This window comes from Takifugu rubripes, chromosome 13 (genome assembly GCF_901000725.2).
Source record: "Takifugu rubripes chromosome 13, fTakRub1.2, whole genome shotgun sequence".
NCBI classification, from domain to species: domain Eukaryota; kingdom Metazoa; phylum Chordata; class Actinopteri; order Tetraodontiformes; family Tetraodontidae; genus Takifugu; species Takifugu rubripes.
This window is the reverse complement of record NC_042297.1, coordinates 18,828,902-18,854,443: the sequence shown is the minus strand read 5'-3', so window position 1 is coordinate 18,854,443 and position 25,542 is coordinate 18,828,902. Positions and strand designations below refer to the sequence as shown.

Sequence of the window (25,542 nt, the reverse complement as noted above, 5' to 3'; positions counted from 1 at the left end):
CAACTGAACCCGGAGTCTTCGAGAAGCAACGGTTTATCTACACCGTGCACAAACTTTGTTGTCTTGTCTGCATTTATTAAAAACCGGAGAGCAGCATAAAAGCCGGCGCCTCTTATCTGACATTTGAGCTTTAACTCTTAGAATATAGGTTGTGGAATGGTGCCTCGTTATGCAGCAATACAGTTTGTGTGAGGTACCGAACACAGAGAACACCTTATAAGAAGCTTTTAAGAGAAATGATTTCTGCAAACACCTGCAACACTCCATCTTGTGCCAAGGAAACCAGCTTGGAACAATGCATAACAAAGCCAACAACATCATTCATAACCAGCGCCAGGAAGGTTGTGTTGAAAAATGAGGATAATTGTAGCCTCTGAATCACAATTATGAAGCCGGCTTTGTGTACAATATTTATGAAGGTGGCAATAAAACACCATTACCATCATAATAATGATTTACACACCGCGTTTCATCCAGATATCCAGTGTGTATTTAGGATTCAATGCAAACAGCTGTGTGGAAAACAAGCCTTTCTAGTCGTGTTTTACCCTGCAGCATTATTAAAATACACTGTGATTAAATATCAAGTTATAAAAAAACATTCATCCTTCTGCTAAATGTAGCAAATCTTGTTTTGCTGCTCTTAATACATTATGTAGGATTTATTCCCGAACGCGTGAATATATAACACGCACACGGGACCCGATGACATCGTGGTGTGATGTGACTTATGCAGTTATTGTCAGTTATTCCGCCACTGATGTCTGCTTCTTCCACCCCACCCCCCACCCCCCTCCCTCACTGAAAAAAGTACAAAACAGTCACACAGGACGAATCCAGGCCTGGGGCATAATTGTAGACCTGCAGTCGGGAATGAGTTTCACGACCCTGATGCTGCAGAAAATCTATAGAACCCACTGTGGTAACCACGCGCCAACGAGAGGATCGATGGACGGGTCTTTTGCATGATGGAGGCAGTGTGAATGTCAGATCTTCTGAATAATCTACAGTATTATTTGGAAATGTGATCGAATATCGGTGGCTGGGTGTGTGCCCCAACTATGCTGCGACCATGCGTGACTGTAATGTCAGGTGTTAATTAGAGCGTCGAGACTATTTCATTGAAATATTCCCATTTAATTCGGAAATTAAACGAGTATCGCTGATACAGGGAGGAGAAGGCGGTGATCACCACACTGGTCATGCGGTGATATAGATTACTGCAGAGGCCACCAGATTTCGGTCGGTTCGGTCTTCATTAGTGATTTATATTCAAGGACAGACGCGAGACAGTTTCATCCCACGATCACATGGTTATTATATTTGGCCGCTGATTTCAATTATCCGCTAGTGAGATCGTTATTGCTCACATACGGAACAAGTTCTCCTAAAAATGAGGAGGCGGAGGGCAGTGTGCTGCTGCTGTTCAGAAGGTCGGCGATTGGAAGCCAGCGGGAGACATTTCTAAGCGTCCTTGAATCGGACACAGAACCCCAAACCGCTCCAGATGCTGCGTCTTCGCGCGAGTGGACAAGCGGCTGTCCGCCCGCTGACATGAGTGCGAAGGGTGAACGCAGACTGACAAAGTGCTTTGAGCGCTGGCGAAGACTACAGCGGCGTAGGTACGAGGGCGGCCCATTTATCGTGGTTTTAGCGTTTAATGAGGCGGCTGGAACAGGAAGGTCGGCGGCGATAGAGAGGTGGAGGGCGAGAGCAGCGGCGGCGTGGAGGAACCGGCGGCACGGAGAGGCAGCTAACAAGGAGGATGATTGGCTAATGAGGCAGATGTTCCACGGTGCCACTGGGCAGCCAGACCCCGGCGCTGATGCCAGAGTCTGACCCAGAAAATACGAGAGGCTACATGTGCAGGAGGATACATACATTTGTGTTCTAATGATACAGAGAATTTAGCAGCACATCCAAAGTCTTTAGCTCGGAGAGGGAACCTGAGCGTTATCTCAAATGTAAGTCTGCTTTGATGCAACCACCTTTTTATCACTAAATTCTGAGGAAATGTGAAAAGAAAGCAGCAGGAAATAGCAAAGTGCTTTAAGCCAGAGTTTGTGTTTGTGCAGAGGGATGCTGGGAGATAAAAGAAACTCTAAAGAAGTCTGAAACCAGAGGATACGCTGCTGGAGTTCTGCCGGTCTTGTCACAAGACGGAGGAATGTTTCCTCCCTTTGCTCTTTAGTTGCCTTTCAAGTTGGACGGCTATCAACAAGGTGCCGCCACTCGTGTCAGGGAATATCAGCCCGGTTACATCACGCGATCCGCTTCTTCGCGGCCCAAACTCGCGCCTGTCGTGGTGACTCATTGCGTGACTGACGCCTGAACGGTCCAGACGTCACGGCTCAGCTCGGCTCAACGCAAAAACCCCGTCCTCATTTCTAACCCCCCCCCCCCAGATGTGACGAACACTCTGGCCGCCTGATTGAGACATTAAGAGTCATAGAAAAAAATGGACCAGAAGGTCATTTCTAATTTAATTAAATGTGGGAAATCAGAAATGACACTTTCCGAAACCTATTTTTAGCAGCTGCCTTCTACCTATTTTTAACTGTTAATTCCTAAATTCTGGCAGGATCACGATGCTACCTTAAAATAAACACATATTTAGACTTCAGGAAGGGGGACTAGGTCTTAACTGGGCCATACTGGTGCCAGATTGCTTGTCACTGGGACTTTACCTACGTCCATATAAGAATTTAACCTTAATCTATCGCCAGAGCCTTGCAGAACGTCACCTTGCGCTCCAGCTCCTCAGGGGTTCTGTTTAAAGCCATGTGTACTCCCATCAAAATCCACTTTAAGCCACTAGACATCCCGCTTGGCAACTGGAATCACGGTGGACAGAAAATTAATACTTCCACTCACATTTACATTAAACGTATTTAGCTTCTGCTCTCGTCCAGAGCCATTTGTGATGAGACCAGCGGTAAAATGAGCCAGACAGAGGCCCGATAATAGATCCAAGCAAACACGGCTGTAATATGGGATCACTTGTCTGCCAAAAAAAATTCAACAGAAAGGAATTGAATGAAGTCTTCTAGAAAGATTGGATTTAGACAGGGGTGTATTTGTAGGAGGATATGGCAGCGGAGGGAGTGATATCGGAGGGGGGAGTGAGGACCGGACTTTTAATAACGCAGCATAGAATCAATCGCAGGGAAGTGGCCAAGTGCTTATTAGATTTGATTTTGGGGCTGTGAGTGAAGTCTGAGGCCATCTTTAGACGTCCCACGGTGTCAGGGTTTCATCTGAACAGGAGGAGCAGGGGCAAAAATGCAAGGGAAGAATTTGTTCTGCAACTTGGAGTCATTAAATGACCTATTTTGGTAAAGAAGCATCACTTCCTTCTCTCAGATGTTGCACGAGATGCACCTGTGAGCAGAGATGCCACCGCTTCCCCTGAAAGTCTCTCAGGTGTTAGCAAGCAGCCTTTTAACATCACTCAGACACAAAAACGGATCATTGCGGCATCTGTTTGGCTCCGGTCACAGAATGCACCTTGTTATTAGCGTAGCAATCACATCCACAGCTGATGCCGCGTATCAAGGTTGGCGGCTCCGTCCTTGATGGCGCCCATCTGCACCAATCACGGCGGTCGCTCTCTGGCAGCAGGTTCTCTGATGGAAAAACGGCACATTTAACTTAAATGGAAGTCATCAGTGCTCTTTGGTCCAAAGCAGCGCGGCGCAATCACACAAGAGGCATCCTCGGCTAATATTGGGATCAGTGCATTCCTGTGTTTTCTCAGCGTCCTCTGCAGACCGTAGAAGTGAGATCACCGATAATGCTTAACAAAACACATCTCTATTGATTCTTGGAAGACATTCATTTAGTCAAGATACCATTCAGTTGCCTGCATTCCGATTCCTGCCGCCTGAGCCTTGTAGCTCTGTACAATTTGCTGCTTTTTTTTATGGTTTTGACGTTAATTCCTGCTATGTCAACAAAAATTCATAAATATACTGAAACATATGGGCTGTTACTTGAAGAACTGAATTTCAAAATCAGGAAGACGTCTACAGCACCGAAACAATCCAACGTTCTGAACTTTGGGGCATTTTTAGAGGGATCTGCTTCGAGGCTGCTGTAGGCCTTCATTATGTAAGATGCTGCTTCACTGGCCTTTAGTCGGCGTGGACCGAGGCTCCCGCTCCTCGACACCCGGACGTTAATCTTCTCTGCCAAGATGATTCCCTCCACACCAGGCTGCAGAGGTGTTGAAGGGAAGAGCAGGAATGATTTAGCTGGTGAATGTCGCCTCAACTGAACTGATCCTGACGCAACAGCTGCAGGGGAGAGACGGTGGAAAAGAATGAAGGATCATGGGAGGAGACGAGATGAAGCAGAGAATCTCTCACGGTTATTGGTGTGGATGAGTCACGTCGCTGCTCTGTCTGTTTGCTCGCATCAGGTGTGGCAGTGCGGCGGCAGCATCGAGGTCCTGCCCTGTGCTCGCATCGCCCACATCGAGCGCGCCCATAAACCTTACACCGAGGACCTCACCTCTCATGTCCGACGCAACGCCCTCAGGGTGGCAGAGGTTTGGATGGATGAGTTCAAAAGCCACGTCTACATGGCCTGGAACGTTCCCATGGAGGTGAGTGAGCCAAGACAGCAAATATATCAGGTTTGTTTGTGCTGGGCCCGTTTACAAAACCATCAAAATACGAACCAGTGTGTGTTTCCGGATTTGTCAGATTAGTTACGTGATCATGTAAACGTGATGTAATATGATTTGTCAGACGACGACAGTAATCAGAACGCTGCAGCAGCATTTCTGCCCACGATCTGATTGTCTTCATTCTTTTACGTCTGTGTGCGATTTAAAAAAAACAAAAAAAACAATGGCAAAACGGTAGCACGAGACAAAAGACATCAAAGACGGAGCGGCGGAGTGGAGCGGCGGAGCGGCGGAGCGGAGCCACTGCTGGCTCTTCACCGGCTCTCAAGAGTTCTGAGCAAAATCCAATAAACGAACTGAAAATTTACACCAGGTTTTCAAATGAGCACATATCTTCTTTCAGTTATTACAATTGTCTGGACCTCCCGGTCGTGTCGGCACCATTGCTGGTGCATCTATGTGTGTTTCTCATGATTAAATACAAAATCAGAATTTTAATAGCACATAGACAGGAATTTTCTTGCTCTTCTGTGTTTAATCAGGAACCTTAAGGAGGAAGTCCCATTTCACACTCTGTTAACCTCAAAGCTTCACACAGAGAGAAAAAAGAAAAAGCCTCCCATCCCTGATGTCTTTATTGATGTTCCAGAAGGCCCAGTTGTGATTATTTATCACTTCAGAATGACCTGATTTTCACCCAATAAACATTATTTAATAAAACATAGTAAATCATTAGTGCTTGTTGCTTTCTCAGCACAATAAGAATTATGACCAAAATCTTTTAGCCGATTTAGCGTCCTGATTACAGCTGGGACCCGCATTATTAATAATACAGGAAGAAATTAGGCGTGCAGGAAACAAGAGATTTGTCTAAATTATGCAGCAGACCTAATAAATATATTCCTTTAAATCTCCTTCTTTGTGGTTTTACTTTTCTCGTTGGACTGCGAAGAAAAGGCATTAAGTAGCAAATCCCTGAGCCTAAAATACATTTTTCTGTGTTTTAAGGCATAGATTACGGCTGGATATTTTGAGTTGTTTATTTTATTTGGCCATGAACTGGATCATGTAAATAAAGGAAATATTTTTGATTTTGTTTTAGGTTAAATGTAGCATCCCTCACAGGCAAATGTTTCTTTGCTGAATCCTTTTTCCCCCTTCTTCTCCTGCTGTATAATCTGTTTGAATATGTAAATCCACATTATGAATAGATGAACATCTGCAGGCAATTCATCCAGTCAATAATGAGGCGTTTAACAGAGTCTGTACTCGGGAAGCATGAAATTTAGCCTCCGTTTTACCCCGCAAATTAACAAAAACAGCGTACATGCCGGTTTTAATTTACCTCAGAGAGTCAAAGTCAACAGTGTTCGCATCGAGTTAAGACTCACTTTTTGACGTTTTTGAAGGTGGTAATTTGAGCACATCTGCACCCAGTTTATGGAGCTTTGGAAAATATGCACATGTGACTCTAGCTGAGGTGATAATAGATGAACAGGCAGAGTTTCTATTGATACTCAAGTAAATATTCACAGATTTCTCTGGTGTGTAATTATAAATTACTCCTTATATACATATACAGTATATTAAAGTATATTAGTGTCCCCGTTGTTGTAAATCACAACATAACTTTTTCAGCTGCGTAAATAATGACGTTATTTAGCCCATTCGGATAGCTCTGAAAAAACATAAATCCAGCCCATAATTCAGCTGTCTAATGCAGCAGCAGAATGAGAATAATCAAACCCTCAGCCATTCAAATCCACAACAAATGGCTGAACAGTATTCTTCAGAGCCCCATTATCTGTTGTGCTTCTCCACAAGCCATGATTAATCAATTTTCTTTGTGTGTGTGTGTGTGTGTGTGTGTGTGTGTGTGTGTGTGTAGGACTCGGGCATTGATATCGGCGATGTTTCCGAGAGGAAGGCGCTGAGGAAGAGGCTGCAGTGTAAAACTTTCCGATGGTACCTGGTCAACATGTACCCCGAGATGAGGATGTACAGCGACACTGTGGCCTACGGAGTGGTGAGCAGCCTCCGTCCTGACTTCAGTTCAGAGTTCGACCAGGACGAAACGCGGCTGTAAACTGTCCGATTTCACTTCCTCGTGGTGGTTTCCACGTCACCGTTGTCTGGAACGCGCACAACCTTAAGGAGAATTTAACTCCATCGGCTTTATGTGGTGACATAAAGAGAAATGATTGACGCAATGAAGCAAATGCTTGTTTGAAATTCAGCTGTTGTAGCTTTGCAGCTCCTATTAGTGGGAGAGGCCATTAAAATGCAATTCTGGCAGTGTTTCTGCCCGTTCCTGGGTCTCAGACGGCCTTATTTTTCACAGTCCTCCCACCTCACATCACGGGGATGCATCCTAATACACAATGACACCCAGGACACATTATTATGGTCCTGCCTCCTCAGTTGTATGAGTGATTTGGTTTTTCTCTTTGTGCAAACTGACAAACAGTGGAAGGACACTGCGAGAAAATAGGGCAGCCTCATTACATTCATTTCTCCGAGTCCGATGATCTCATTATTCTACATTACTTTTCACGAAACGCTCGGTCATGGTGCTGCGAGAAGTTTTACACGCAGTTAGAAAGCACTGTGGAAGGGTTGAGTGTGTGTCAGGGATTTTGTGCGTTTGTAATTCACACCGTCAGAATTAAGAGAACTACTTCTCTTTTTTGTTACCTGTCAATTTGGGTTCTCAATTTTATTGTCTGAAGTTTAAATGGTGGAAAGTAACACTTTAAACTTAAAAAGCTTCTGTGTGCAACATCTGCTGTAGTTCTTCAGCAAATCAGGAAACAAGGGAAGGGAACAAATGGAAGGGAAGCCTGGATTCAACACATAAGAGCGTGTAGAAACAATAAGACACAGGTGAGACACATAAGAGAAATGACCTAAGGCGGTAAAATAAAATGAGCTTAGGGAGGAAGTAAAGATAGAGGTAAAACAAGGGGATGAGACTATCAAAATAAAACAGGAAATGGACAAAACAACAGAACAGATTCAAACACATTCAGTGCATCAGTCATTAGTTCTAGACCATTGGGAACAAAGCTGTATATCTACAAACACTTTCATTTAATCTTTAATTTTACCACTGTTATACTGGTCAAAATGTGGCTGAACAGTCACATACGGTATGTTTAATTGTAAAAAATCCTTATGTCCTTGTATGTAAAATGAACTCTTCCTGATGTGAAGCTGTAGGCAGAAGCTGCTTTAGCGCTGCATCATTCTACTCATCTTATGTTGGGAAAGGTGCAAAGGTTTGCATTGACCCCAGTTGTCATGTCTTGTTTTTGTCCCTGAGTGCTTCCTCTGAATCACCCCTGGCTGTGATCATCTGATCGGGCGTCTGTACCGTGTATCGCCATCCCTGCAGATCCCCGCAGCGCTGTGTGTTCGCTCACAATCAGGGGAACCTTTATTCTGTCACGCATATCATTTATCGACTCTGCTTTGAGGTCTGAATCATCTGAGCAGAAAATGTCTTTTAAAAAGATGCCGGCTGCGAGCTGCAAGTCAGATCCAACTACACTGGGTTTTTTTTTTATCTGTTTGGAGTTTGGGCGAGCAGGGTTTTAGTCCTTTTAACATTGACAAAATGTGAGGATAAAGGGGTATGGATCGAGTTATTTATGGCGTATTTACTGTGTATTCAGGTTTTCTTTTTGAAAGGAGGGGAACTTTTGGCTCACACCTTTCCTTGGCAATAACATGCGCCTGCTGTAAACGCACCCAAACACACCTCTGCATCTCGGTTTGATGTTATTTGGATTGTAGCTAATTTTTTTTCTCATTTTTTCCATCTCTCTCAGATGAAAAACTCTCTGAAGAACGACCTGTGTCTGGACCAGGGACCCGACAACGACAACGTGCCCATCCTGTACCTCTGTCACGGGATGACGCCTCAGGTTTGAACCTCGTGTGTGTAGAATCAGGCCAGAATTAACCCATAATGCAACTCAGAGGACAGAAGCAACAGTAAACGTGGCTTTGATTAAAACTAAAGATAAAACAAAGAAACAAAGATAAGACAAAGGCGCTGAATTATTACAAACTTAGAAGTAACTGCAATTTTCAATCCCATTTCTTGGCGTTATTTCTTTATTCTGGATGCATGTGAGCCTCCTAACAAGAAGCTTAAAGCTTTGCATAGCTCCATTAGCATTTCTTTTCTCCCGCCATTGATCCCTCTGTCACATTATGTCAGGGCAAATTGTTTTTGTGACATAGGTCGACCGTGGCAGAGACGGCAGAGTGACGCCTGACCTCACGTTGTTCATCTGAATACAATTCCGCTTATTCCACAATCACACCTTGTCATATTGGATGTCCACCCACTGCTACAGCACCATTGGTTGCACGTTGATTCTCTGAAATATTGCTGTGAATTTTACATTTTCTCAGCAGCCCATCGTCATTCGATCATATTTTGTATCAGTTACACAGTGATATGCTATGAATGCACCCAGGTGTAATAAAGAATGGATTTCAGAGAGGGGTGGGGTGGCCTCTATAGACCTGAAATCTCTCTTTTATTCTTCAGTCTGACACAAAATCTGGGTTATTAAACAAATTTCATTGCCGGTATTTTGGAAGTCCAAGCTGAGTGTGTCATCGATTTGTGCAAACAGAGAATTTGGGAGAAAAAAAATGGTGTAGACGTGAACAGAAGGATATCAAAATGATGGTTCCCAACGAGAGCGTCAGCTGAGGCCATAAAACGGCAACTGAAGAAATTCAGCAACTAGAGACACAACTCCAAACCAAGCAGCTGCTGCTGCTCTAGAAAGGAGCAACACATGAAGAGAAAGATAAATCCTACTCACACTGCTGCGTGGTGGGATGGAGGCAAGAGACTATTTAGGATTATCAGACGTATAAGTGGAGTTACAAAACAAGAGGGAAAGTAAGACAATAAGCCAATATTGATTGATTATAAATTATCTGTCACCTTTAGACCAACAATGGTGCTGTACATTTAATATCTATCGCTATGTAGCAATGTAAAAGCGCATAAACAGTGCATGTGTTAACTGCGGGTAAAAAAAATGGTTAATTAACTTCATCTATTGTTGTCCTCCTGACCGAAAGGCCTGTGGGGAGATCTGGTGATGAGCCACAGCTCACCTGCTGAGCTCAGGCTGCAGCCAGGTCCTGTCTCAGGGTGCACCTGTGATTAGTCCATCACAGCAGTCTTGGGACGATTAATACAGATGTCAAAGTGTTGTATTTGCTGAATAACTATTGAGGAGGATGTCTCACCTCGCTGTCACTCTGAGCACAGAACACGGTTGTCAGGATTTTCCGTTGTCCTGGGCGACCCGCCGCCCTTGAAGAGCCGTTGGGAAAGATTCCTTCACAGGGGCCACAGTTATTCGTCTTCATTCATGAGTTAAGGATGAACTTCTTAGCCTTGCAGCACCTGGTCTTTCCTCAGGACACATTTGTAAATGCAGAGGCTCTGCATATGTATGCTTCGGCATCTTTATCATACCCCCCAAACAAAACAACCCAAGACGTCCCATAGCCGCACGGTTTACTGCCTGTTCGGCCGCGTCTCTGTAAGCGTCATTACCTAAATGTCAGCGGCGCCTGTGACTGCGTCGTGGCTGACGCCGGTTGCTGACTGCGGGATGTGTGTCTCCTGCAGACGGTGTACTACACCAGTACTCAGCAGTTGCACATCGGGCTCCTCAGTCCCACCGTCGACGACGACGACAACAAGTGCCTGGTGGATGTGAACAGCAGGCTGCGCCTCATCGAGTGTGGCTACGCCGCAGCCAAGCGCATGAAGCTCCACTGGTTCTTCACTCAGGTGAACCCACCCTCTTCATCCTGACTACTGTTGCTGAACCACCACGCATAATGTGTTATAATTAGCGGAAATTACCCTGAACACCAGCTTTTATTGCTGCATTATGGGCTTTCGCCTAATTACTACCCACCCCCTCACAGGAAGTCATTGAAAACTATTGATTTTTGTCCTCGGCAGATTTGTATGCAGGCCTTGTATCGTGCAGCATCTCCAGATGTTGGCATCCGTTATTGCTGTGCTGTTGCAAAGCATCAAGTTCTAATAGAAATGAATTGCTTGATGCAGCAAAAGCAAAGTCAAAGAATGGCGAATGTTACAGTTTCATTTATCGTCCTTAATTCAAATGTTTCACTATTCTGCACAAAGCCTGATTAACTGGCAATAGTCTTAATCTTTTCCCAGTGAAATATGCTTTACCTCACTTATCCATCAAAGGTTTCCAATTATCCTAGTAAAACAGCTTTAATAAGCCTCGATTCTTGATGGAAATGAGAGATGAACCGGTGTGACTATCAGTCGTGCATTAATAGGTGGAGGGTTTTCTGATACAGGGCAAACACGGTGCTTGGTGTGTGTAGGTGCTGTCCTGCCTGCAGGTTTGTATCCAGCGTAGTAAATATTCCATTCCATTAAAATCCAACAAATCCTTCTAAAAAAAGTCCTTCCCAAAGGCTACATGCTGACATACATTCATTAGGCGGTCGTGGTGGGTGTTTTCACAGGGAAAAGCAAGATTTTTATAGCGGCCCAGGGACTCCTCTGCAAAAAAAAAAAAAAGATGAGCAGAAACAAAAAAGAAACACAACCTCCAGAAACAGAAGCAGCGCCGCCACAACCAATTATCAGAGGGCAATTAGACTGTAACCCTCTGCATGCATTTAAAACAGAGGAGCTTTTTTTAAAATCTTGACCTGAAGTTAAGGTGTTCAATAACTGTGGATTAGAATGTAAAAATTTCTGTCAGGCCCCGTCTGTCAAACACTATTTCACATTTATTGTTACATTTGGCCAATTACTGTGCAGATGAAGGTATGCTCGTTGGGAAACAGTGTCACAGACCGCCAGGAATCGAAATTTCCAACCTTGAAAAATGGTCACGGCTTGACGCGTTAGGTCAAGCTGTGTTAGCTTATGAGATGGGAGATGTGCCATCAGTCACGGGAAAAAGAACGAGGAGAACAGCACCAGCATACTGGCTCATGCACCAACACGAATGTCCTGTTATTTTACTGGTTTGCATTCGTAAAGGTAATATTCAGCATGTGATTCATTCGGATTGGGAACCACCCGGAGCAGGGACGTATTTTAGACACTTAATGTGAGCGGTGCCACTGCTCGATGGAGCAAGCGACAAGGTGACTCTCCGTCCATCCTTCGCCTTGCAGTTGCGAAATCAACTAGGAGTCTGATGATATCGTCATGGTTCGCAGTATAGAGAACAGAGTTCAGGAAATCACTGGAGGAACTGCTGACTCTGCCACTGGGATGGCACTAAATTAGTGGTCCAACAGCTAGCAAAGGGAACATTGCCCCAGGAGCAGAATACAGAAGCCTCTGTCACAAATCTATAGACTGGAATTGTTAGCGCATGGATCATGTCTCAGCTCCAAACCTGTGCCGGGTCAGGCTGTTGCAGCTGACACTGAGAGGGACGGTATGAACAGGCATGTTCATGGGGAGGACACATAATCATGCACGTTTCAGTTGACCCATGCAGGCACCAGTTAAATGACTTGCTTTGATGCGTGGGAGGTTGCCAGAGGAGGGAACCCAGGCAGACACAAGGAGAACATCCTGGAAAGTGCATTTTCTCTCCTTCGTTCTTTCACTTGTAATTTTCAAATAATTGTTGGTTACGTTGTTCAGTGAATATAATTTCTAAACTTTTCTAAACGAGACGCTGTTGTCCTCCCAGATCCACGGTGGCATCTCGCCTGATGTAGCTGCAGCTGCTAAGTGATAAATGCCTTTATTGCACTATTTATCGCTTTTATGGGCAGGTTAAGGCTGCCACCACTACGCTCCATAAACGGCAAATGGAAGCAGTTATTATCAACCTGTTAACTGTAACAAATGGTTTGACCCAATGGGACAGGTCCAGGTTCTTGCTGAAATAAAAAGTAGGTAATTTAATTGACCCTCTGCACTGCAGGGTATGACGAGTGTTGTTTTCCTCCTTCATTTTTGTGTTTTTTTTTTTTTAATTAAAGGAGATACTGCCATCCACAACTCAGTGTGGACGTTGGAGAAAGTTAATGGGCTAAGACTTAGACGCTAAGGGGGAAAGCTAATGACGTCTCTGTTAATTTGACTGTTGTTTTTGCCTTTGTCTGGTGAGCCCGGTGGGGTTGGTAGAGTGAATCAACACAAAGGCCCCAGAGCTCAAGTCCGCTTCAGCGACGCGATTCGCATCAGTTCGTTGTGGATTTTAGGGAGTTCTGCTTTGCTTCACACGCGAGCCGTTCTTCGAGATTGGCCCGGGTTTAACCAGGCTGTTCTTATCTTTTCAGGGAGGACCCATTCAGAACAGGAAATCAAAGAGGTGCCTGGAGCTGGTGGCGAGCAGCGACAATGAGTTTGGCTACCAGCTGACTCTGCAGAAATGCACCGGACAGAAATGGTTCATCACAAATGTGCTGTTTAACAACTCCGTATGATCCGCCCTTCAAAGGAAGGCAGCACACTGGACACTTACTAGACTAGTTCTGTGCGTGTGTGAATACATTGATGTGTGTGTTTTGTGTGAAAGCGCTGCAGAGGTCCGACATAGGAACAGTGCATGGCTGAACATGGTTATTTTTGCACTCCACGACGTCGTCCATGGAGCGAGGGTTCATTTTGCCTACGATTGGTTGCTTTTCCAAATTTGGAGGGTGTAATATTTAATATAGTTTGTGGTAAAATTCAGCACAGTCAGATTTTGTTGACTTAAAGGGTGTAAAAGAATCCGTTTGTGTCTTACTGCTACTGTGTAGCTTTCTGGAGCTGTCATTTTTAACCATGAAGTGTCTCAGGTTTGTTGGTGTGAATCACCTGTGCAGATGTGGGGAAACACTGTAATAAATCCAGAAACAATATTTTTTAAAGTCTTAATATTTGGCAATATTTGTAAAAGGTAACAGTAAAATGACTGCCGTAAGTGGATGAGTGAAGTGCCTTTTTGTGCCGTTCAAGGGACAGTCTCATTGAGATTGAAAGAACTAAAATCTGCTGTCAAACTTTAATAGATTTTGGAGAAGACCACGTTCCAGGCTGGTGCGCAGCTCAAGAAAAGGCAAAAATATGCAGCATCTCACATCTGTAGCTTATGCAACAGGTTTTTACATGAATACAAACGCTGTTCCGGCTCATAGATGTTGACCTTCGGCTGAACAATGCGGAGGGATGCATGAACACACAACAGATGTCACTCTGGCTGGTGTCGAGCGGCGCGGCCTCTTTTGAAAAGCACCATTCCTCATCTCCATCCGCGTTCACGCCGAGTTCTGCAAACCATGGCATTAAATATACATGGAAACCCACTTTCATCAAAGGGGCCTCCCTCACTAACACATTCAGCTTGGCTGAGTTTTAAACGAAAGTCAACACAACACTATTTCTATAGCCTCCCACTCCTTCAGATCTGCGGATTTAAACATCAGGTAAAGCATTAAAATGACCACGGATGTGATGCATGTGCATTTTATTAATGCTGTCTCATACATACATTCATTACTCAACATATTTAACTCCTTGTTGGCCAAAATGCCTTTTTTTTATACTAGCTGGCATCAAATGTGCAACCGAGACCTAAATTCCCTGAGAATCCGGCATTAAAGATGCCTTTCTGGAATTTGCTTATTAATTTATATATTAAAAATGTAAAGTAAGCAAGTCGTCACCAGAGAGTTTATCTCGTTCATCTTAAAAACTTCGGTATCGTGCCGCCCTAATGTGGAACTTTTGCTCCAGAAAAGCAACATTTACATGGACTGTAATTAAGGCAGATTTTAGTATTTCTCAATAACATTATTTATTAACATTGTTCAGTCTAATAATGAATAGATATTAAAGCAGAGAACTGGTAGAAACATAATAAAAAATGAGTTTTAAACAATATTCCACCTAAACTGGAATTTAAGCCAGCCAGTAACACACCCATAATACTTATTAATAACAATAAAATGGAAGCACAGTTACCACTTTCTAAGCTTTTAAACGGTATTTGGCTTGTTGTAGGTTGAAGCCAAAGCCAACAGTTCAGCATCATGTCTTTTTACCCTCACAGTTCTCCACTTAATAGACGGTCAAATCAACATTTTCCAACCTTTTAAACCACACTGACCAATTGGCGCATAACTAATCACCCAAAAGACAAACAGCTGTTGAAATAAGATCCACGCCCATTACAGCGCCCTCCGTGCACCTCCTTCTCTGTCTTTCTGCCAGTCTTCATAATTCATCTCGTGGTCCCCTCTTTTGGGAGGCGCCTCTGCCAGCCAACTTTACATGTCTCGTCATTACTTTCTGCCACTGAGACAGAGACATAAAACATTCAGGTGTGCTTTCCTGGGAGCAGCCACGCCGTGAACCGTGGAATAAGTTAAACATACGGCGAAGGGAAGCAGCCTGTCAGAGGTGAGACTGGCAGGAGCGATGCAGAGAGGGGTGTTTTCTCCTGCGCGCTGCTGCCTGCGGGTGAGTGACGGGCGGCCGAAGAGATGCTGTCACACGGCTGGAACATGATGGAAGCTCCTGCGTCTCCTTGGAAAAGGAACACAGGCCTTCAGACTTGCAGAACACGGCATGCGGGTGTGTTTTGTGTGCAGGTAAAATGTTTCACCAGTGGATAAATGTCACCGTTAATTTTCCTCTGTGAGAGCGAATCAGGGTTGGAGCTGCGTAGCCATGGCTACAAGGCCTAAACTGCGTGTTCTGCAGAAGCAGAGGTGAGAAGAGGAACTAAAAATATGACAGCGTGTAATTGCCCACAGATGCAGATGGAACTTTAATCTCTGCCTGGTTTTTGCTTGGCAGAGTTGAATGTGTCGCTCTGTGCAAACAAATTGACACCTGTGTTGAAGTTTTGTGGTTATGCCGCGCAAAATATTTATAAAACTCCATAATCTCACCCATTATGAAAAGAAAATGATACTATATTCTGCACATCCACCATCACATCATTGTATGAGCTCCTGTCCTGCAGCCCAATCATTGAAAACAGGAGGCTTTTCCTGTACGGTGGGAACACAATTATAGTCAATACGTGATAAACAAGTGAGCGAATGTCAGCGTTGTGAATTTTTTACACACTACAATGTAATAGCTATTGGCAGTGATGAATCATGCTGGCGAAAGAGACCCATAAATCAGATTAAACAGAGAATATGGGTATTGACCGTATTATCTGCGCTCTTTTGGCTCCAGTCTTTTGTTGCATTTTCCTGCGTTAAACCCACGTGTCTCTGTGTGAGTCCTCTTTTGACAGTCATCAGCTCCCGTTCCACCGAATCAATCACCAATCATCATTCCCATTTACTTTGTCTGAAGAGAAGAGTGAAAGAGACTCCTTAGTCAATTATATTTATTCTAATAGCCTTTTGTTTGGAGTTTCAAATGGCTGTTGTGTAAAATTCTGCAGCCTTTTCAGATGTGTGTTTTACAAATGAGAAATGATGAGACTCGGCCTGCTTCATTTTCACATCTGAAGCCCTATTTTGATTTTCACTCGATTTCCTAATCTAGCATTCACATCTTAATTAGAAAAAAAGGCTGAAAACCAAAAAAAGACACTTATTTTTCTTTGCTGGCGTTTTTGTCAAGTCATAGAGAACCAAAGGAGTCTGTGAGAAGTTCATCAAACTTTAATCACGCCTGAGAGGGAGGTGCGACGTTCAGTTGGATCCATAGTTACGGTTCAGTTTTCCAACAGCCGTCTGTCCTGTGACTGCTGGCTGACACCAGCGACCTGGAAACTTCAGGCAGCCCACTTTCATCTGAAAGGCTTAAGTTCGTGACACGCATTCAGAGTTTAATCACCACAGTCTGGAAAACGACTCCCTCCCTGGAGCGGGAAACAACCCCAGTCTGCAGTGTTCCTGCACTGGTGCTCATACACAGGGGGCTGAACTGGATCCTCCAGGAGATCTGAAAGTGAAGGCCTCCAAAGCTTCCAGAGCTTCTTCCCCTGTAGACGTCTTCCCAGGTTGTGTATGACACACGGCTGTTGGGTCATCAGGACCCTCCACCTGTCACATCACATCAGCTCCTGCTGCTATTCCCCCTTGAAGAATTGCAAGATTAATTTTACAGATAAAAACACATTTGAAGCCTCTAATCAAGGAAGCAATACTCTTCTCACAGAGCTTATATTTGTCATTGCAGATGCATCCCGTCTTTTTCATTAGCTGACTGGTCCTGATGGATGGATATACACGGAAGCAATTTTTCTGGCACCTCAAAGTCCTGATTCCTGGGTAAATGTTCATGCTAGCATGTTCAAAGCTGCATTTATGGTAAATGACATCTGTCAGACAAACGTCAGAGGGTGCGGCACACATCTGTAGCCACCGGGCTTTAAAGTAAATATAATAATTCCAGTTCTCTGTTTACTGTGGGGAAAATCCTTGAGCCCATCATTTTTGGTGGGGATTCTATGTGATTCTGTCCTATTTCCAGTGATGTGATGTATTGGTTTTACTGAACAGTGACCTTTAGATCATGCTAAAGTGCTCTACACTTGAGAGTCAGAGTCACAAAAGGGTGGATTGCACACTCCTGGTCACAAAAAGGAGACCTCAAGAGAGACCCAGCACGTCGCTGATCTTGCCTTGAAAGTCTTTGGTGTTCTCCCAGAGAAGCTGGAAGTGGTTGGCTGCAGAGAGAGGATTGAAGGGCCTTCATCAGAATCTGGCTTTCCAGATAAGCGGAAGAAGACAGAACTGATTTTTTTTTTAGCGTTCTACTAAATCATTGACAAAAATGGAGAATACATTTGTCAGTATTACTTTGGTTCTGTTTTAGCCAAAAGCCATTAGCAATATATAAATATATATATACCGTATATAAGACTAATGATAGGTGATGTCACAGCGTAGAGGAGTGATCTTTGATCATTTCTGAGTTTAGCCCAAAAAGAGAAATGAAGTGCCAAGAATAGTCCAGGCCACATACGGCTGCCCTGAGGAGAGTGTTGCCCTCATACCTTGTCAGCTACTGAGGTCTGCACAGATGGCAACGTAAGATTCAAATGTCTGAAAAGGTCTGCTCCATATACATCAGTGTCATTCCCAAATTGTCCATAAAGCCTGTGTAGGTTAGCCTCCACATGACAAAACTCAAAGCTTTCAGACTATTCTAGTAATGTCTCCTAACGGTAGACATTAGAACAGTCTGAAAGCTTTAAAAGCATGTGTTTTCTGATGCAGAGAGACCTTCTATTGTGTTTTTTCCTTTTTTTCCTCCCCCCCTATCATCAATGCCAACAAGCAACTAGTTTGATTCACCGCAAAATGAACAAAAACAGGTGTAAACGAACACTCGGAAGCACATTTGCAGCAGCGGACAACAAATCCGGACACCTTGGAAAATTCTCAATCAATGAGAAGGCCGGAAAGTCAGGTGGAAGAACTCCAGACGAAAAAGCAACAGAGGACTACTTCATTAGCAATCCCCTCTTTAATATGCTTCTCGGTCTGCCGTCCTCGATCAAAACAAATGACCTGAGCTGCGCGAGGCACCGGGGCGCCAAACCCTGATCTTGTTTCCCTGAAAGAAGAGGTGTGATGGATTTTCATATGCCGAAACTGTTTGAAATGCTAATGAAGCAGGGGAAACAAACACGAGGGGAACACCGGCAAACACCAGCGAGCCTCCGGCGGATGCAAAGGTGCAGGCGGAAGAACGACAGCACGCACCAGCGCGGCGGTCTGTGAGCTGATGGATGGTCAGAAGACAGAGATGCGGCTCCGCCTCGAATCCCTCTCTCATTACAAATGCCGCAGAGCAGCTCTGACCTTTAACCTCAGGGAAAAGTTGCTGTTTCTGTCCATTCTTTTTCACCACTAGATGTCAGCAAATCCTGCTCACTTACGTTAGGTCAGACTGAATGGATGGCGACGCCCCGCCGTGCTTTGGTGCCGTTCCTCGCCGCAGGGGGTAAATAAAAATGTGGCCCAGCGCAGCCATAAAGGGATGCATATTTAATGAGCATCAACAAATTGACCTGCTACTTTTAAAATGGCGCAGTGGCAGCAATGGCCGTGGTGTTAGAGTGCTAAGAAGCTATTAAATCCCGGGCCGACGTTGTCATCCATCACGGCTGCCTGCCCACAACACTCTACCCGGAAAGTGTCACGTCTGCAAAGAAACGTCCCCATTATATAACAGCACAGCCTTTAAAATAACCACTAGTGTGCTTGTCCTTCCTAATAGAACAGATCATTTATATCTTAACCATTGTAGCTGCTACAGTATAATGCCGAGATGATTCAGGGAAAACTTCTGGCATCACAACATGTTACACAAACAGACCCAGTCATAAAGGTGTAATAACACGCCGACTCTGGGGCAAATAGAAATGAGAAATAGTCTCCTTTCTGTTGCTGCACACCAGCTAATAATTCCAGCACTTTTCTCCTGTGTTTTTGGTGATAAACATGTGTTTTTGACACTAATATTGGATTCTTAATTCAAGCTGCAGAGCATCATTAGAGGTTTAATGGAGCACAGCAGGCTGCGTGAGTCATGAGCTCCTATAGGGAGCCTGATTCAGCCGCAGCGTTAAACTGAGTGGGAGGTGCTGATTCTGTCGCAGATAGGTCGACGTTTTCCACCCAGCTCGCACAATTCACACATCGGGCCATCTGGAGAGCAGAGCTAAACTCGCCTCTTCCGTTGATTCCATGTTTAATCTCCTCTGCTGCCCAAATGGAGCTCGTTCACACGTGAACTTTTGGTTAATGATGTTTGCCGACGCTCAAAACGCGACTCGGGTCCAGACATTTGTTGTTTTTTTTATCCCTGAAGCATTCCACTTTGTTTCTGATAATTCTTCCAAGTGAGTCTTTTTGTTCCCTATAGAGCACAATGGCGTATTGACGTTCAGGCAAAATTAACATTCTGTGTGGTTGAACAATCTGGAGAATGATTTTTGCAGACCTCCTGGGAGCAAAACTGCATCTCACATCCTGGTTGGGCGGGCTGCAAACTAACACAGCGGATTCAAACAGCGTATTTCTGTTTAATATTGAAATTTTTACTTTTTTCCAGTTCTTTTCTGCTCTGAGGAAAACTCAGCTCCGGTTCAGCACTTTGTTCTGGAGCAGAATTGTATCAATTAGCCAAACGACTAAATCCTCCCCATGTTGGACATGCTTGCAGATCCTTGTAGATGTGAAATCATGGCAGCATAAAACAAAATCGCAGCATATTACGAAGAAGAGGGAAAGCTATTAAAATGAAATGACTGTTTGCTTTAGACTCAGTCTGCTGTAAAACCAGCTTGATCATCCATGAGCCAAAAACGGCGCAGCAGAGTGGGAGGATCAATCAGTGTGATATGAGTTTATTTTTAAAAATCCTCAAAGAGTGACTATTCTCAGTTAGACATTCTGCAGTTTCTTAGCTCTTTCCATCTGTCTGGGGTTTATTTTTCTTTTGTTTCTATTCCAACAATTTTAGATTTCTTTTTTGGGGGGGGTCCGGGTCACGTTTATTGGTTGTGTTTGTTGGGGGGTTTTTTTTTCTTTCATGGCACTCATGTTGAGTGAAAATAAAAATGCGGGCGGCGATCTTTCCATTTCTTCCCGCTGCACTGTGTGGATGTCTGCAGGCAGAGAACGTCCACACAACTGGCGTGTGAATGGTAAGACTGGCCAGCGCCATCAAACACCAGCAGTGCCGCAGCATCTGCAAACAACTTCACACTGTCAAAAAGGGTTTTGTGGTCTTGAGAGAGAGGCGGATCGGTGAGTATTTGCTTGATGGCTATAAAAAGACAGAATATCTTGACTCAGTACTGTAGCAGTGTGAAACGCTTGTCAGACACCACCAGGATTTATCTATCAAACATCTACCGTGTATTTATCCGAGCACTGGGACTTTTCTGAAGTGCTGATCAGCAGAGGTGTTCCTCTTGAGTTCCCTGAAATTGAAACTGTTGACCTCTTTTAAATATGTGGCAGCTGTCATAAGATAGAAAATTATGAGCAGGGGAAGACCCATCACAAAGAAAGACCGTCCCTATATTTCATTTGCAGCGTTGGACTTTTTTCCTTTTTTTTTGCAGTCTCTCACAAATGCAGTTCCATATGTATGCAAATAAAGTTATTTTTCATAGAATTTGTTTGCTCTGAAGTGCAATTTCTTTCCTGAGGCCAGCACTGATGCCACCGCCTCAGGTTTGGTTATTACAGTAAGCTGAATCGCTGGGCTCGTAACTCAGAACTGTCAAATCAAAAAATAAATGTTTAATTCAGCCGTCTCCCCACGTTTTGAACAGTAGATGCCGTGGTGGCGGGGGAATAATTCAGTTGATATTGAACAAGAGCGAGGATATAGAACTGGGCTGTGGATCTGAACAGGAGTGATTGCCAGGGTCTCCTTGACTCTTTCATATTGATTATTGTATTTATGCTGCTGCCATCTAAACAAGCCCACCCTGGGCCATGCATTTCTTATAAAGATGGAAGCCAGTTACGTGGCTGCTGGAGCCCTTTTCTCCTGCTTACTAATGTTTTTTTCCCCAAGAATGCGATGAATCCTCTCAGGGGTTAGTTACACATGGCTCCAGTGTCATGGGATGTATGGGATATTAAACAATACCGGGAAATTGAATGAGCTGATGTGATCATGCTTGAAAGGTTAACCCAGAATACATGTGAAATCAGTCAGCTACAGTAGGAGTTCTCCACCAGGGGAGTGGGAATAATTGCTCAAAACTAACAAGTTTTTGTAAAGCCAGTTATTAAACTTGTCAGCTTCATAACAGACAGATCTTTACCCAAGAGCCTCTCCTCCAATATGAACCTGGTCCTGCTCAGGCTTTCTCCATGCTAGGCCTTTTCCCTTGCCAGTGCTCCTTGTATGAAGGTCAAGCTCTGGGTTTCATTAAAGCAGATGCTGTCATTCGGTTCGTTTTGTTTTATACAGCCAACGCGTATTTCTGGAGCCCTCAAAATTTCTATACTGTCTCTCTAACTGTAATTCAGTGCGTGTATGTCTGCTGAGGCAACGGGCGCATTAGGATTCCCTGCGTGAGCTGATGACACGGAGGCTTTGCAGACAGGTCCGTGCTCACCGGCTGAAACCAGACACACAGGCACCAGGACACACCGGAGGCGCAGACCGAAAGCAGCTCCGAAGCAGTTTGTCACGGCCCGGCTCGTCTGAGACCCCCCCCTCCCGTCACTCCAATCTGCCGGGATCTACCCCTGTCTGGGCCTGTGCTGCGAGGCATCTGTCAACATGTGTAACACACGGCAGGAACAAAACTACAGCACGTACCGAGTGGGATTTAGCTATCAGTGCCAATACTTCTCAACCTGAACCGACAAACAGGCTGGCTGGGGGGGGGCAGACGGAGCCGTGAGAGCGTCTTGGATAATATAATCAGGGTTTGGGCCTGATTCAGTGACACCTCTGAAAACATCCAGTTCTGTGACATGTTTAATAGAGAACATATCTTTTGATCCTAGAGGAGGAAATACAGTTCCTAGAATTGATTATAATAGATTAATACAAATACATCATAAAACGATGAATAATAATGAGTGTTCAGTACATCTGTAGTGTAAATTAAAATAAATTAGAAAGTCCCAGGTCGTGTCCTTCGCTGTGTAAACCAGCATTAGGAATATTGATGGATCCAGTGGGCTGCAGGTGCATAATGTTCAGCTGCGTAGTGAGGAGGAAGGAGCAACGGTCCGACCCATTTCACCAATGTGACGCCTCAGCACTTTCATGAGAAATGATAATAATCATAATGAGTGACTAAAACAAGCTGCAAGAGTTGTTATTGATCAGTTTATATATCTGCTCATCTGTCTGTTTTCTGCTGAGTGGATCCCTCCTGATCAGGGTCAGGTGCTGGATTAATCCCAGCAGTCACTGGGAGAGGTCAGGTCAGGTCAACAGCCCATTAGAGGACACACACCACGTACACCAGTGAGGGTAACTGGACTACATGCAAACCCAAGTGAACCCAGAACCTTTTTTCCATGACGGCTGAGCCGCCTTGTGTGTCCAGTACTGAGCTCTGCTGTGTCCCAGAATGGCCGATGACTCCCTCCCTGAGGTACAAAACCCTCCTGGTCCACACATGAGCATATTTACCGTATTTAATGAAGACACTGAGTGTTTAAGGAGAGATTACACAGAGGTGAAGCACTTTCTTTGAGCGTGTGCCATTTTCATGAATACCTGTCACCTCTAATTTATGGTAGTTTTTAATTATACAAAAAAAAAATCCTCCTGGTTACTAATTTTCATGACATTATGCATGACGATGTATAATTATCTTTTATTATATGTACACCCACTGTGATCTGGATTATAATTTTAAATGAGGAATAAGGAAAAGCTCCTAACAGGCATTGCAGAGATGCAGGATGTTATTGAGCAGTTTGCTTGTTCTATCAGGCCAGTGGAGCCAAGACTGACACATTTCTACCTCCTGGAGCTTCAGCTCAGGAGATGTGAAGCCATCAGCAAACCATTTAGCTAATTTTCTGACTCCCTGCTCCCCTTGGTAATCTGGTGTTTTCTCTATTTGAGCTCCTCTCCTGCTGAGCCAGGGAAGGGCAGAACCGTCCAATAACACAGCTGTATTGATGTTCCAACTGGATTTCTGTTAAAATGGCCAACCGGTTTGGCTAAGCGTTACAAGACATCATTCTCATTAAGATTTAAATTAGGGTCAAAATCTGCTTTCTGTTCTTTTTCACATTGTTGAATGCAGTTATTAGATGCATTTCTGTGAGTCCATTGAAAAGCTAACCAACATCTATTAGCAACTTTTTGTCCAGACCAACACCGGATGATTCTGCTTCCGTCTGGCTGCCTCACACTGACTTAGACAAATGACCGTCCAGCTTTTTTGTTGTTTCGTGCCGCCCAGTACATTTTTTCTTTGTTCTGACCACAAAATGAGCCGAAGACAATAACGTGAGGGAAAAGTACCTCCTTTTCCTCCGGACTGTGCAGAATTTCTGCCTTGCAGCGACGCCTCTCTGCCTTAAACACTACATGATCACTCAGATTAGCTGAAAGCCGGGGTTCGCTTTTTTGGGGGGAGTTAGTACTCGGCCATCTTCTCACTGCAGGATGAGAGGATAGATAAGGACGCCGTCCTCGAGAGATTAGCACTGACATCAGGTGTTCTGATTGAATCTCTGGGAAACACTTTCTTCTCTGTTCAACTACCAGTAAAAACAGAATAAAATAAATGGGTCTGACCTAGAGGTAAACAGATAATTGTGTGTGGTGCGTTCAGATGTGGCCATCCTGCACAAAGCCTGATTTAAATGTTTCAGTCCAATTATCTGATTTTAGAGCAGGTTCACATGTGTGACATAAGACTGATTTCTCCTGTTATTTCTCAGGCTGCTGGTTTCCTTCATTTACACGACGCCTTTGTTGTCTGTTGCTCTCCACCGTTGTCGCTACCTCGCTCCCATTTTCCACCGTTTGTTTCTTTACACAAGCGCAGATGCACAAGAGCAGAATGAATCAGACTGAGGGGTAAACATGCACAAAGACATCAGAGCAAATCAAAGTGTGTTAATCGGATTGCTCCTAATCAGATAACTGCAGTTATCTCTATTAAAGTGATGAGATAATCCAAGCATGAAACAGTGCACCTTTACTGTGTTGAACTTTGCTGTGGATGCTGTGGTGTACACGTTGAGAGGACACATAACTGTCCCAAAAACTGATTTGGTGGGATTATTAATGTTTTTGCATTTTGCTTTTGGCTTTTACAGAGAAAACATTTTAAATTCTCTCTGGGGAGTGCTCTCCTCTCCATCTAATCTCATGTTAATGTGATCAGCTAGCGCCCAGCCAGAGTGTGGGCATGGGCGCAGGGCTTGTCGTCGGTTTTTCAGACAGTCCCTCAAGCCCAACACAATTTTGCAAACAGGACAGCGACCATTGATCTACCTCAGCATATCTGTGCAGCGCGCGTGCTCGGAATGCTGAACACAGAATCGGCACTGGCAAATTTTGAGAATTGTCTAATTTACACCGCTATATGAGGTCATGCACATTTTCAAGGACCTCGCAATCCAAACCCTTTCAGAGGAGGATAAATTAGAGACAAGTATCTCTGATGACAAGCCTGCAAACCATGTAAAAATAACAAATGCATCCCAGATGAACCCATCCTGGGAGAACAGATCTGTTGAAAGCTATATTTGTGATGCTTCTGCGTGCTGTGAGTTCAGGTAACTTCTCCTCAAATCCAGGACTTTGAAGGCTGCATTTTGTGAGCTGCAGCTTAGAGTCTCAAACTAATGTGCATGTTTCTGACAGTGAGAGGAAACAGAAAACACAGACAACTTTACAGATATAGGCTTCTCCTCCGCCCACAGGAGCCCGGTCCTGCTCGCGGTTTCTTCCTGTTGAAGGCAGTTTTTCCCTGCCACTGTTGCTTGCTCAGAGGGGAGCGTGAATACTATCCATCCATTTGTATTCATAGATTTATTTCTTCAGCAATACATTAATATCCTCCAGACTGTTTTTTATCCCAGCTGCTTCAGTTTCAAGTCTTTGCTCTTATCTTCTTTTGTTATTTTTAACCCCTTCAAATAACTCGGCAGGAGGCAGCAGATGCGTATCTTCATTGAGATGCTGCTGTCTGCTGCAAACAGTTGCCATTAGTTTACGTTAGCCGCCATATAACTGAACATTTGTGTGAATGCCAAGGCGTAGATGCCTAGTTTTTGTGCTAAACAATAAATACATTGAATTTAATTGGTCTTGTCTCGTGTTCTTGACTGCTTTATTCCTTTTGGGGTCACGGGGAGGGTGCACGTACAGTATGGGTGAGGGCAGAGTCCACCCCTGAATGGGTCACCAGTTTATCACAGGACCCTATGAG

General features: G+C 44.3%; 1 protein-coding gene across 1 annotated transcript in view; it reads left to right on the top strand.

The window, feature by feature from the left end:
* The window catches only part of galnt18b (UDP-N-acetyl-alpha-D-galactosamine:polypeptide N-acetylgalactosaminyltransferase 18b), a 45,212-nt gene extending 31,610 nt beyond the window's left edge, over window positions 1-13,602 (top strand). Inside the window, exons 7-11 of the mRNA XM_003970013.3 lie at window positions 4,421-4,606; window positions 6,519-6,656; window positions 8,461-8,556; window positions 10,299-10,463; window positions 12,974-13,602. Of these exons, the coding sequence (XP_003970062.1) occupies window positions 4,421-4,606; window positions 6,519-6,656; window positions 8,461-8,556; window positions 10,299-10,463; window positions 12,974-13,120 (732 nt within the window). The 3' untranslated portion in view covers window positions 13,121-13,602. The remainder of the gene's footprint in view (window positions 1-4,420; window positions 4,607-6,518; window positions 6,657-8,460; window positions 8,557-10,298; window positions 10,464-12,973) is intronic.
* The last annotated feature ends 11,940 nt before the right edge of the window (window positions 13,603-25,542 follow it).